General features: G+C 46.0%; 1 protein-coding gene across 1 annotated transcript in view; it reads left to right on the forward strand.

The window, feature by feature from the left end:
• The first annotated feature begins 1,326 nt into the window (after positions 1-1,326).
• CTNNBL1 (catenin beta like 1) overlaps positions 1,327-12,918 on the forward strand; it is a 55,922-nt gene continuing 44,330 nt past the window's right edge. The window contains exons 1-3 of the mRNA XM_059827163.1: positions 1,327-1,356; positions 9,483-9,671; positions 12,114-12,220. Of these exons, the coding sequence (XP_059683146.1) occupies positions 1,327-1,356; positions 9,483-9,671; positions 12,114-12,220 (326 nt within the window). The remainder of the gene's footprint in view (positions 1,357-9,482; positions 9,672-12,113; positions 12,221-12,918) is intronic.

A 12,918-nucleotide genomic window follows, 5' to 3' on the forward strand; every position in this document is an offset into this window, starting at 1 on the left:
GAAACAACGGGGGATGCAAGGGACTTCTTTGAAAACATTATATATATTTTTAATTTCATGAGTGTTCTCAAACCAGACTCCTACTGAGATAACTGCATAATAGCTATGATCATTATGTTATGAAAAATTATTTTAGCTCAAAGCTGTTTTTTAAAGCATAGTTGAAACAAATTCAGTAAGATTTTGGCCAAGTTGAGTCTCTTCTAATTATTCGTATTTGTTAAATTGAAAAATGGCTCTCTCGCTCTGTGGTTCTGCATCTTGTTGAATTACAGAACTATTCGTCACGACCTCAGCAAACAGAGGGATCGTCAAGTCCCCTCCTGCTGCATTCCGTGCTCAGTTATTGGCCTCTTTTCAAGGTGACAGCGGTTAATGACGCTGTATATAAATAGAAGTGTGTTGTCAATAAACGCTGGCAACAGCCTTCTGCATTTCCAAGCCTGCCTCAGCCCCTCGCAGGTCGTTACGGAAAACGTGTCAAAAGAAACCACTGATTTGCGGTGCCTCCGCTTCGCAGCGGTGAAGGGTCAGCTCCCGGGGGGCTTTGCTGGGGCGCTGCGCTCCCCCACCTTGGGTGACGGCAGCCCCGGCCCCACGCAGCGCCCAGCTCCGGTGGCACCGCTGCAGACGGGACCCAAGCTCCCTGCTTCGCCCATGGCACCAGGCGCTCGCGCTGCTCCCTCCAGGGCCCGGCCGCCCCGCGGGGCAGCAGCTCGGGGCAGGGAGGGTCCCCAAGGGCTCGGGGGGCCCCTGCCACCCGGGAGGGGACTTGCCCTCTCCCTGTTCTGCAGCAGGTTGCACCGTTTGCCGCTCTCCCCCCGACTCCCTCGGTACATGTCAGCCACGTTCAGCTGGGGCCCAGCGGCTCCCCTGACCAGGCCGCTGCTGCAGGCCCAGCCTGCGTGGGACGGGCGGGAGGTCTCGGGGCCGGCCCAGGGCCGCGGTGGCCGGGCCGGGGGCAAAGCAGGGTCCAGCCCTGGGACCCCTGAGCCGCCGCCCCAGCCGTGGGGCTGTGGGGTGGCCCCCGGGGATCGGCACGGCCCGTGGGACGCGGCTACCGCCCACTCCTCACCCTCGCCGCGCCAGGGCTGCCTGACCCTCTGGCCTTTGCCCTCTGCCCTCTCCCGGCCGCAGGCATCCCGGGGCTGCTTTGCGGCAGTGTGGTACGGCCTCGCCTCTCGCTTTCCGGCAGCGGCCCTCCCGCCTCGCTTTCCGGCGGAGTGGCGCCCTCCCGGCTCGCCTGCGCTCCCTGCTTTACGGCACGGTGTCGCGCGGCCCCGGTTGTTGGCGACAGTTTCCCGGTGGCGGGGCCCGGTCGGTGCCATGGACGTGGGGGAGCTGCTCAGCTACCAGGTGAGCGGCCCCGCGGCGGCTCCCGGGGCGCTGGGGGGCGCCGAGCGGGGCCGGCGGTGGCGAGCCGTTCAGGGCGGCGGGGCCCGGCTGCTTCCGCGGGGCCTGGGCCGGCCCCCGCGCTCGGTGCGCGGGGAACAGCCCCGGGCCAGCCCCGGCCCTTCCTGCCGCCCCGCTGGGGAGGGACGAGCGCGGCCCTGGCTGGGCCATGCTGGGGGTGGCGGAGGCCGCTGTCCCCCAGCGCCCCGGCCGGGAGCGCGGAGGTGCCCTCGCCCGTAGCCCCGCTGGGGCGGCAGCGCCCGGCCCGGGGCCGCTCCAGCTCCGAGTGCGGCCGCGGGCCTGGGGCGGGCCGCTGGGCAGAGCCTGCCCAGCCGCTCTCGGTGTGCTCTCACGGGACCCGGTTACGGTGTCGCGAACTTTCGGGGTCTCTCCCCGCCTTCGGAGAAGCGGCGCCCCAGTGGGACCCGGTTACCGGGGGCTCTTCGGGAGCGTGGCTCTGCTGACGCTGCTTCATCCACAGACGGCCACGGTTCGATGTTCTGCTGGCCTGCGCCTGTTCCTGAAGCAAAGCCTGCGCTTGTTTCGTGGCTTGCGTTCTCGTTCTTTTTTTCCTACCTGTTTTATGACAAAACCCATTTAATTTGATTTTTACTAAAGTCCTTTGAAAGAGTTTTCCTTCTTCTAAAAGTTTCCCTTTGTCTGCTGAGCGTTTCTCTCCTCTCGGTGTCTGGTCATTGCCTACTAGGTGTTTGGAGGTCAGTTTATAAGCAAATGTGGTGAATTGCGTATTTATTGTAACGTGAGTGGATTTAGCGTGTTCCCCTGTGGGTTGGGGAACACGAGCACTGATTTGCAATAGTGTTTTGATACTTTGCTGTGACTTCTGCACACGACAGTGTTGACTTGTATTTCAGTTCTTGGATAAACTGCAGCAGTGGCCTTTCCCTGCCGAATCAGTGGGTAAGAAAGGCACTCTAAGACATTATTTACCTTGTAAGTGATTGAGTAGGGGAGTTACGTGGCTTCTTAATTACTGCATTTTAATTCAGAATACAAGATTCTTTATGGAACTCCTGTGTGCCATCCTGGTACGCGTTATTCTGTGGGGGCACCGTGTGTGTTCAGAGGTGAGAAGAGCATCCTACTGTACAGGACATGTCTGTACTTTCAGAGTGTGTAATTTTGAGAGGCACAGGGAAAGAGGGGAAGTTACCTTTGGGTTTGAGAAATTTCCCATCTTCTTTTCCCAGTGGTATCAAAATACTCTGGAGATTGGCTGTAAGAATAGTCTTTCTTTGAGCACTCCACTAGATTCCTACTTGATTCAGCTCCAGGAGGTTTTCTTCTGTGGATTGCTCTGTCTAACATCCTTCCTACTTCATCCTTTTGTGTGGTGCTGCCAGCGTGGTCCTGCCGTTCTGAGATCTGCTCTACTTCTGTATTTCTCTACCTACCATTTTTTTTCTGTGATTTTTCAATAGCAAACTAGAATGATAATTTCTCGTGTTCCTTTAATTCTTTGGTCTTCTCTGCCTCAGTTATGGTTAATGACGCTGTCCTTTACTTGTCCTGTGATGCAATTTATACTTAAGGTGCAGAAAGGTAAACCTGTGTTGAACTTCTGTTTGTTGTCATTTTTTAACGAGGCTCTAGTTTGGGTTTTTGTTTCTTGGTTTTTCTCTTGCTCTGCAAACATGAAGTCTGCAGGATTCCCTCTGCTCTGAAGGAAAGTGCGCATCCACTTTGCTTTGATCACTTTGATTTTGTACAGCTTTCCGTTGGATGAGCTTTCTATACTGCGATGAGGCTAGAGGGAAAGAAGTGCTGCTTAGCTGCTGAGTATTACAATTTTAATGTCTTTTCTTGCTGCTGAAATTATTCTTAGCTGCGGGACAAAACATTCAGCAGCTTTCAACCGACTACTGAAATTGTTCCTGAGGGGTTTGTCCTGGCTCTGTGCTCTTCTGGTCTCTCACCAAATACAAATGGTTCCTGTGTTAGTAGATGAGATAATGCTTCGGAGTAAGTGTTGGATTTCAGTGTCACTGAGTTCAGACCTCCAGAACTAGGTAAAATAGTGAATTCAGGTGAAAGGAGTGGAGGAGCAAAAGGCAGATAAATAGCTCAGATTCTAAGAAAATGAGATTCCCTTCTGTGAGGGCGCTTCTGGCTGAAAGATAGAAACAAAAGTTGGGAAGAAGAGGTTTCGCTGCCTCCCATCCTGCACGGGTCAGGTGTTTGCCACAGCTCTCGGAGACAGGCGAAGCAGGTGCCCTCCTATATCGTTTTTAGAAAGGTACGTTCTTGTCCACTGAATGAGTAAAATTCAGAGTAATCAGACTTCTGTTCTGCCTGTGCCACAGAGAGGGTGCTGACTTGTGCGTGGCAGGTAAATGAAGCGAGCGTTGCTCCAGGTGCCTGCTGTAGCCAGCTGGCGGGCTGCTGCTTCTGGGAGGAGGACGGCTCGGTGGCTCATACAACGGCTCCAGTTTTCTGGGCTCCAGTTTTCTGTCCGGTGCTGTAAGGTTAACTTGAGCGCAGATCTGGGTGCTTTCCTGCGCTGGGCTGAGGGGCGGGCTGGCTTGAGGTCTCCTCATCCATCCTGGGTGCAGGGGTGGCACCGGCTGTCAGGCGGGTGGGCTGGATGATGGGTGGTGTGCACCTCTACTCTCTGATTTTAATCTCTTGCTGCAAATGAGCCGGTCTTCTCAGCTTCCCTCAGCACAACCCAAAATAATTGCTTTTCTCTTACGTTGTTTTGAATTTGTCTCCTCTAAATGCCTAATCTGTGCCCTTGCTTAATCAAGAAGGTGTTCTCCCTCAGTGCCAGACTTGGCATGGAAGATTGCAGGCACTGTGCCACCAATTCAGCACCAAGTGTCTGTCAGAGTGGGAAAAGGAACCTCTTGCAACAAAAAATACGATTAAACAGCACCTGGCAGTTTATACAAAGCTCAGGAATCCATAAACTTTATGTGTTGCTGCAAAACAGTTGCAGATGGTCTAAAGTGATGATTAAATATTGCTGCTGTTCTGCCCAGAAGGACTGTGCCCAGAGCCTCTGTGCCTGGTCTCTGATGACAGAGGGTAATTAAGGGGACAAAGCCAACTCTGGTTCTTTTCAGAGATCTCTTTCAATTGTCTTGGGAGGGAATAAGGGAGATTATTTTAATTCTCATTAAGTGCAGATTTCACCACTGTGAGTGATCATTACAAAGTGCCAATTTTTAATGGAATATTAGTAAAATCAAATAACAAAAGAAGCAGTAAATAATGGGATAAGGTCTGACTTCACCAAGCTGGGCGATCTCCTCGTTTGAATGGGTTGAGTGCAGCTTGTAGTGGGCTGGATTTCCGCGTATCGGTGGAGGCACATCATAATTTCTGCTGCTGGTACAGGTAATTTGCTGTAAATTTGCAATGTAATGGATGCATCTGATGGCAGAGGCAGCTCAGCTGAGCAGGTTATTGACTACTTACAGCCTTATTACCCTGGTAGCTCTTGTCCTGCCTGCGGGTTAAAACGAGGAGCCGTCACCGGCTCAGCCACCAGCCCGCAGCGCTCAGCTCAGCTCCTGCGGAGTAGAGACCCCACGCTATGTAACTTGTGTTGGTACGCTAATGGGGTTGCAAGCGAATCTGTAGTTTACTTTTCGGTGTGTTACTTTTGGCCACCAAACCGGAGTGTGTCAAAGTCTGTCAAGGCAGATCCGTGCCCTGCGCACCTCCCGGCAGGGGTGCCCATGGCCACGCTCCTCGGGGCGATCTGGAGCCTCCTGAGCGAGCCTGGAGAGGACAGGGGTTCGTTCTCTCTGAAAGTAAGAATCTGTATCCGGGTAGGTACTGTGCACATCTTTCATTTCATTTGCCTCAGTTTGTGTGATTCTGGAGCTCTCGGGACTTCCTGAGATTTCTGGATTTTCCTGGTACCAGTTTTTAATGCTCAGATCCTGCACTGTCTAGAAGTGTCATGCTTCAGGAAGAAAAAACAACGGAAAGTAAGATTGATAGTAGCGCTGGAGATTTGGGGCTTGCTTTCAGGAGTCCTAAATTGACAGCTAATGCATAGCTTTTTGCAGTGGCTCTTCTGAGCAGGCAGCAGCCGGCTGAGATGTGGTCACAAAAGAAGCTGCATCTCTTATGAAGATTTATTTCAGATTTCATTAACAAATAATTTCTGAGCTTCACAGTAACAAGGTTACTTACAAAGCAGATGTCTTAGTAATATGCAACTCCATTACTGAGACTTCTCTAAACCTTCCTGATGTTTGCAGAGGGTTGGAAGCAATCAAGGGCCTAAACAATATGTTTTCAGATTTTATGGGATATTTAATCCTGGTATTAATGTGCAATCACTGCTTTGAGGGAGACCAGGCAGGGGCCCTGGGCAGACCATTGTTCTCTGATTTAGGACGTATCGTCTCTCACCTTCACCGCGTGCAGGGCGGGTGCTGTTGTTTCCGCTGCCCGGACCAAGGGCAGGCTGTGCGTGACGTGTCCGTGCACAGATGAGGACCTCTGTCCGTGTGTATTTCTTGAGGGGGTCTGCCGCCCGAAGCCTGGGACCCAGGCTGTAACAGGTTAGGATATGTCAGTTAACATCCAAGGCAAGTACAGCGGAAGGCTAGAAGAGAAACAGGAAGATATTTCTCCCTTTACCAATCACTAGCTTTTGTTTACGTTATTGTATTTTATAAATGTCAGCTTTTTTTAAACCCTTTTATATTGTTGGGTTTTTGTGTGGTGATATCAGTGTTAGATTTAAATGAAAATGTCTTCTGAATAAATTACCATGAATGCATTGCACTCAACAGGAACAAAATTAAGCTTAACTAACAGAACAATTTAAAAATGCTTTTCTTGTGCATTTTGTAATGAATTCCATCTTCTTGCCAAATGCACCTTAGCACAACTGAGCAAAAAACCCCACATTTTATTTATCAAATGATTAACTTTCCCTTTTCTACTAGAAAGGCAAAACTTGTGTAGATGTGTGTGAAGCTATGAAATTATTTCAATAAATGTGTTTAGACACAATGTGTGTGTTTGCTTAGCAAAATGCACCAGTCTCAGTGCAACAATGTATGTGCTTAATTCTTGTTAGTTGGTAACAGTCCTTCAGCAAATACAAATGCAAGCCAAAGATGAAAATCAATGAACAGAAGATAATGCTTGCCTTAAATCAGTTGTTCATGACTGTGCATCTCTTGTGAAATGAGCAGAAGCCCAGGTGTTTCACTTACGCCTTGATTTCTTAGTTTTAATAGTGCTGGTTGGAAAACTGCAATATCCTTAGTAAGGTTTTGCATAACATCAATAACGAAAGGAAAAACCTTAATGCCTGCTTAATAGCGTTTGCCTGGGAATTCAATTACTGTCTATTGCCAATATGTTGGCAGCATTAATAATTGCACACGGGGCACTTCCATAATTTATCATAATGATTTCTGTTATGTATTACAGAAGATTCCTCCCCCCCCCAACAATGCATAAATACAAAAAAGGATAAAATAATTGAGATTGAAACAGAGTGTAAATTCTGATACTAAGGATTGTGTACTCAGAGGAAATGGGGTTGGTTTCATGATGGAGTTTTAATTTAGATTTTGTTCTGGTGATATAGTCCCTTCCCACGGTACATTACTTTGCATCTGACAAACCACCAGCTCCCTTGGTCCCTCGTTACAGCTGCAGTCTCCTTGAGGCTTCTGTTCCTTTTTTAATGTTTAGAAATGAGTGAGGAATGAGATTCTGACTCCCTAAATTAGGAACATCCAAGGCAGATCTTGTAGGGCTTTTTGCTGTAAATTTCAGGACTTCTTATGTCACTAATTTCTATATCTGTGTTGGTAACATTAATCTGTCAAAGGTGATTTAGGATGAATTGGGTATTATCGAGGAGTGAGTGGAAGGACATAGGAAAGACAGAGACCCGTGTGCCATCAAGGGCACCGAGTAAGGAATATGTATTTAGCAAAGTTTCTTCCTTAGATGATGTCATTTAGAAGAGCACCTTTTTTCTTTTTCTTTCCTTTATTGGGTTGCTGATTGCTTGGGGAGGGTTTGAATTACTGGTTGTTGACAATGACACATTTGTTTCCGAATGGATCTATGTGAAATTGTATTTTAATGTACCTAGAAGATAAGTAATAGGAATCTGCTTTTAAAAAAACCCCGACAACAAAAAAAAAACAACCCACAAAACCCTCCAAGCAAATAAATCTTTCATTTCAGAGAATCTCTGGGTATGCTTCTACTTCACGGCTATTGAATTATGAGCTGAGTAACTGCTTTAAAAGTGCATGGGAGCACTTTAGAAGAGTTTGAAGTCAGGAATGTACCATCCATAATGGAAACAGCAGAGGAGATGTAGGCAGAAAGGAGATAGCTAACCGAGTTTGAAGAGGTCTAGCTGGGAGCAAGCATCTAGAGCTTTGATTTGTGCTAATATGTTGTCTGGGAAACTTGATTCTGCATCTTCCTCAAAGTGTTTACAACATGGTAACCCTGAAAACAACGTGGTCGTGGTCAGTCTGCTGTCCAGTTTGCTTCTCATTAAACTTATCATTTCAAGTGCTTTTCGGGGGGGTGTCTCTTTTTGGTTTGGGTTTGGTGGTTTGTTTTTTTTTTTTTCACATCTCTCCTGAAAGCAGAGTTTTCTTGAGAGCAGAGCTTTAATTTGCTAGCTTTTCATTGATATTGAAATAAATAAATACGTAAATGCTCTCTGGGTTGTGCAGAGAAGCGGTTGTAGCTGGTCTGCAGCATGTGCATCGTAATCGAATCACAGCGGGATTGCCTTATGAGCCTGAAAGATTTATTGGCCTCAGGGGACCAAAAGCTCCCAACCTGCTGGGGAGCTGGAAGTTCCCCCCTTGACACCCACACTCGTGCTGGACCTGCCAGGAGAATGATACCGTCACCTGTTCCCTCTGCATCTTTCTTTCTTTCTTTGAATCAAAACCGAGGAGAATCCAAATCTCAGTTAAAAAGCAGGCCTCGTGTTCATGAAAGCATGGTGTGACTTTTATGATTTTAGACAAAGAGTCCCACAAAGCAGAAGAGCGGGGTCTTCCTGCCAGATAAAGCTTTATGAAATAGGCTGGACAAACGCTAGACCTAATGGGATTACGAAATCATCTCCCAGGCAACTTGAGCAGCTGATAGAAAGTAAAAATATTTTTCTTATTGTTTTCATTGTTCTTAGCACACAGGCTCCTTTTAAATAGTAAAGAATTAAGCTTTGTTTTCCTGTAGTTACAGAGCATGGAGTACTCCTGTTCCAGCTCAGTTGTCCTTCAGAAAAATATGAGAGACCAAATTTGATATCCTTGTAGTTTTTGAAGGGAGAGAGTTTCTCCTTCTCTTGCAAATGCTTTCATCCCTTTTTGCCTAAATTAAAACATGGGATTAGGGTTAATGGACTTTTTCGGGTCCCTGGCAAATTTCCTTTCATTTTGACAATTAAATATAAAATGTGGAATAAAATAATAAGTTGTTCCAAGCAAAACATAAAGGTGTGGGCACCGCTTAATCTGGTGCCAAGCCCCTGCAGAATTGCAGCAAGCAACAATACTCCTGTCCTGCGTACTCTAAATTAGGCTTTGATTCTGCATTCTAGTGATAGGGGGAAGTCAAGGTGAGTTAGGATGCACACAAGAATTCAATATAATCTCATATACTAGGTGGGTAAGAATTTATCTTTCAGTGCTGTTTGAGCACATTGGTCTTCTGTCTGTAAAACCTGAGGTTGTCTCAGCTGACTTAGCTGACTCCAGATTCTTAAGATGGTCAGCTGTACAGCCACTGAGCAGTTCAGTTTGGCCACTTCTTGTCTTTGAAACACTAGTCTTTGCTGCCTATGAAGATATTTTCCCGTGAATCATGTTCATAGATGAAACAAGGTAGGATGTTGACATAGCTCTTGGCAGAGCCATTCATCTACTCATGTGATGTTCCACTTCACTAAATTAATTTCCTTTCCAGTTTTCAGAATTGTTAAGCGTTGTGTAAGCAAATGTTTTAAACAACTTGTAAGAATTTCCTCAGTAAGTCTTGTAACATTGGTGTTCTGGTTTGCAGGGGTCACAAAAGACTTGTATTCATTCACCTTATTTCTCTGACTTTAGCCTAACAGAGGGACAAAAAGGCCCCGTGATGAAGAGGAAGAAGAAATCAAAGCACGTCGGAAACAAGCTAGTGCACGAGAGCACAGTCGTCACAGGGAAGAGGAGTCTGTTGCGCTGGAAGAAACCGATGATGAGAAGAAGAAACTTCTTCAGATAATTGAGAGGGATGGAGAAGAGGAAGAGGAGGAGGTAAATCACTAGTGTCCTGTGGGAAAGGGGAGGCAGTGGGAAATAAGCAAACAATAAATCACTTCTCTGTGATTTCCATTTCTTACCATCTAGATGATGAGACTAACTGGTGATTTTTCACATGCCTCGTACAGCTTAAGGTTATGGTTTTACTTTCCTGTCCCACAGGGTTTTCATTAATTTCAAACGGGCTTCTCGGAGACATCATCTGAAGGTTTAAAGGGCGGGGGGGGGGCAACAGGGAGGGAGAAGGGAAAGCTTTCAAGCCTAATTTCTGTTTTAAGCTGAGAATACCCAAATCGCCTTCTAAAATATATTTTTAGGAAATAGTTTCTGTAGTCTAACCAGTTTCCTAACTCTATTGTTCTCATCAGTACCCCCAGCCATGCAGCTTCTCCCACTCTCCCCCTCTTTGTAGCTGTGCAGCAGCAGCAGCAAATAAGCAAACATTCTTCTATATAAGAAAGGTCTTGGGTCAGAGGAGGGGGGTAGCAGCTGTCAAGGGTAAATGATTTCAAGCCTCGGAGACAGAAATCCAATGCAGCATTGGCCTTTCTGCCAAGGGCCAGGGAAAAGATCACTTTATAAATGTGACACATGGATTGGTATAAATCTAGAAGATATTTGCCTTCCTCCTGCCTGTGTCCTGTTTGATAAAAAAACAAGTGATGTTCACCACTGCAGAATCATGTAGGTTTGTAAAATATCATTGTCCGTTGTATACAGAATCTCCCTCGTTTTTTTGATGTTGAGCTATTGCCATTACAGTTGTTGCTGATAGCAGAGAAAGAAAATGCGGGATTTCTGTAGCATTTGAGCTCCAGTGAGGATGAATGGATGTAGCCAAAAGTCCTCTGGACTGGCTAGAGTCTTGTGGATTCCTGCAGTGTACAAGTCCCTCGTCTTTGTCAAGTGGAGTTCTCCCATCCAAACATTTTAAGGGCTGGAAGTCCAAGGTTTCTTTAGAACCAAAATCTCTTGTTTGTTATCTTGGAATGCAGTTAATGTAAGCGACATCAAAATGCGCTTTGTACCAGTAAATTCGATGGAAGGAAGCTAATCTGTAGGACACTGTAACACTGAATGCAAATTAAATACAAGATACAGATCCCCTCCTGATGGAGATATGGTAGTGATATATGTTAGAGAAAGCAAAGAATCAAACGAAATAGAGGGAAGCAGTGTCAGCATGTGTGACAATATCTTTGTGAAATCCCATTGCAGGAAGAGTATGGTTTGGGCACTGCAGTATTGATTACATGAGTGGGATGGTGACATGAGTGGGATGGTGCTAAGACAGGTTGAGCTTGAGAATGTAGGAAATCCAATAACGGAAGACTTGGACTGGTGTTATTATTGTAATGGAATTTGCTGAAGAAATAGAAATTTTCTATCTCGTGCAAGATTCTTCGGTTAGCAACTCTAAGCAGCAATCTTCAACACTAGAAGCAACTCTTGATTTAATCCTGAACAGGAGACGGGACACAAAACTTGGCTTAAGATGCGAAGGGGTCTGGTTTGTTTTTTGGTTTGAGACCGTCTCTTTAATAGTGACTGTAACGTAGTCAAGTAGAGGAGAGGGAGGAGGTTGCACAAGAAAATCTGTATCATCAATGTTTTATTAAAAGAAGTGCATTAAAATTGTGAAACAAGAAAAATAACAGAATCGTGTTTGTAGGTGACAGGGAGGTAGCTAAAGTTATATTACTGCTGTACAGTAAATGTATAATGCCAACTGAGAAACACCTTAGAAGAATTTAAAAAATAAAAAGAAAGTACTAGAGCAAAATATTGATTTTTTTTTTTTCTTTCTTTAGAAAAAGACTTTAAAATAGAAGTGAAAGCTTATCCAAGTGAGGAAAATACAAAAGAACATAAACTCAGGGCAGTTAAATGTAAACCTACAAAAAGAAATAGCACAATGGACTTCTGAAAAGAAACCGTCCATGGGCGTAAACTGCTAATGCAGATTTACTCTACTATGTCAGAAGCAAAAAGCCTCAATACATGCTGATGGTGCCAGGTAATAACAGGTGTAAAAGAACAGCTCAAGGAAGATAAGCCATTGCAAAACTGTTTTGGTTTGTTTTTTTTTTTTTTTCATTGATACGTGGTTTCGGAAAGCATAGGGAAGCTCTTCTGGTTCTTTTCCAAAGAACCTTCCATTGGTAAACCCCTGGTTTATAAAAACCTGACTTACAAGGTTTTGCTCTGGGGAGCTTGCTCAGGTCAGAGTTGGAGTAAGTCAATAAATGAATAGCAATGGTGTATGAGTGTTTTGGCAGCTGTCTGCAGTGAGGCTTCCAGGGGCTGCCGTTGTTCCTGAAGGGTCTGGGCTCGACTGCAGTCTCGCCGCGTCGCTGTGCTCACTCTTCTGCATTTTGCTGGGTAATTGTTCCAACTATCCAAAGCTCTGTTTTCTGCCCTTTCCGATTTGGTTAGGAGGAACCTTTGGATGAAAGTTCAGTGAAGAAGATGATTCTCACCTTTGAGAAGAGATCTTACAAAAACCAGGAGCTGCGGATCAAGTTTCCTGACAATCCAGAGAAGTAAGATTATGCTCGGCCCCTTTCTGTTACTGTTTTTTCCTTTGATTTTAGGTGTCAGCCTGAATCAATTTCTTGAATATACAAATGTTTTCAGTTACATAAGGTTTATGTAACAGCCCTTATTGCCATGTAGTTCTTCTGAATTGTATTTGAAACTAACTTTGTTAATTAAAAATGGCATTATCGAGACTCTGGTAAGGTTTCGTTAGTTTTGGTTTAGGTGTCTAAGCAAGTGGCTTGGCTCTCAAAAGTGAGCGCTAACGAGCTCTCCCAACATCGGTCCCCCTGGCAGCTGGCATCGGAGGGTCACCAGCCCCGCTGCAGTTCTCTCCTTTTTCAGGGGGCTCCCCCTTTGCACCCTGTCTGAGCAGCGGTCTCTTCCTCGCTGATAGGCGGGTGGTAGGTGTTTGAGGGGTGGGCTTGAAGGACTGAGATCCTGGATCGATGAGTTTTGCTTTCCAAAGAATTAAGTTTTCATGCCATCATTTTGTGTGAAGGTGTTGTGCTTGCATATGCAGTCAGCGGTCTGTGTGGGAGGAAAATAGTTTCATATTATGGAGCTTTCAGATGCTGTGGTGAGCAAGATGGCTGGATGGGGTCTGAAAGCCAGACTTTGTGCGTGTTTCTTTCTACACCCGCAGTTCTAGTGAACATCTTCCTCCTTTCATGGAGTTTTGTTACTCACGTTAATTTAATTT

Source organism: Gavia stellata, chromosome 20 (genome assembly GCF_030936135.1).
Source record: "Gavia stellata isolate bGavSte3 chromosome 20, bGavSte3.hap2, whole genome shotgun sequence".
NCBI classification, from domain to species: domain Eukaryota; kingdom Metazoa; phylum Chordata; class Aves; order Gaviiformes; family Gaviidae; genus Gavia; species Gavia stellata.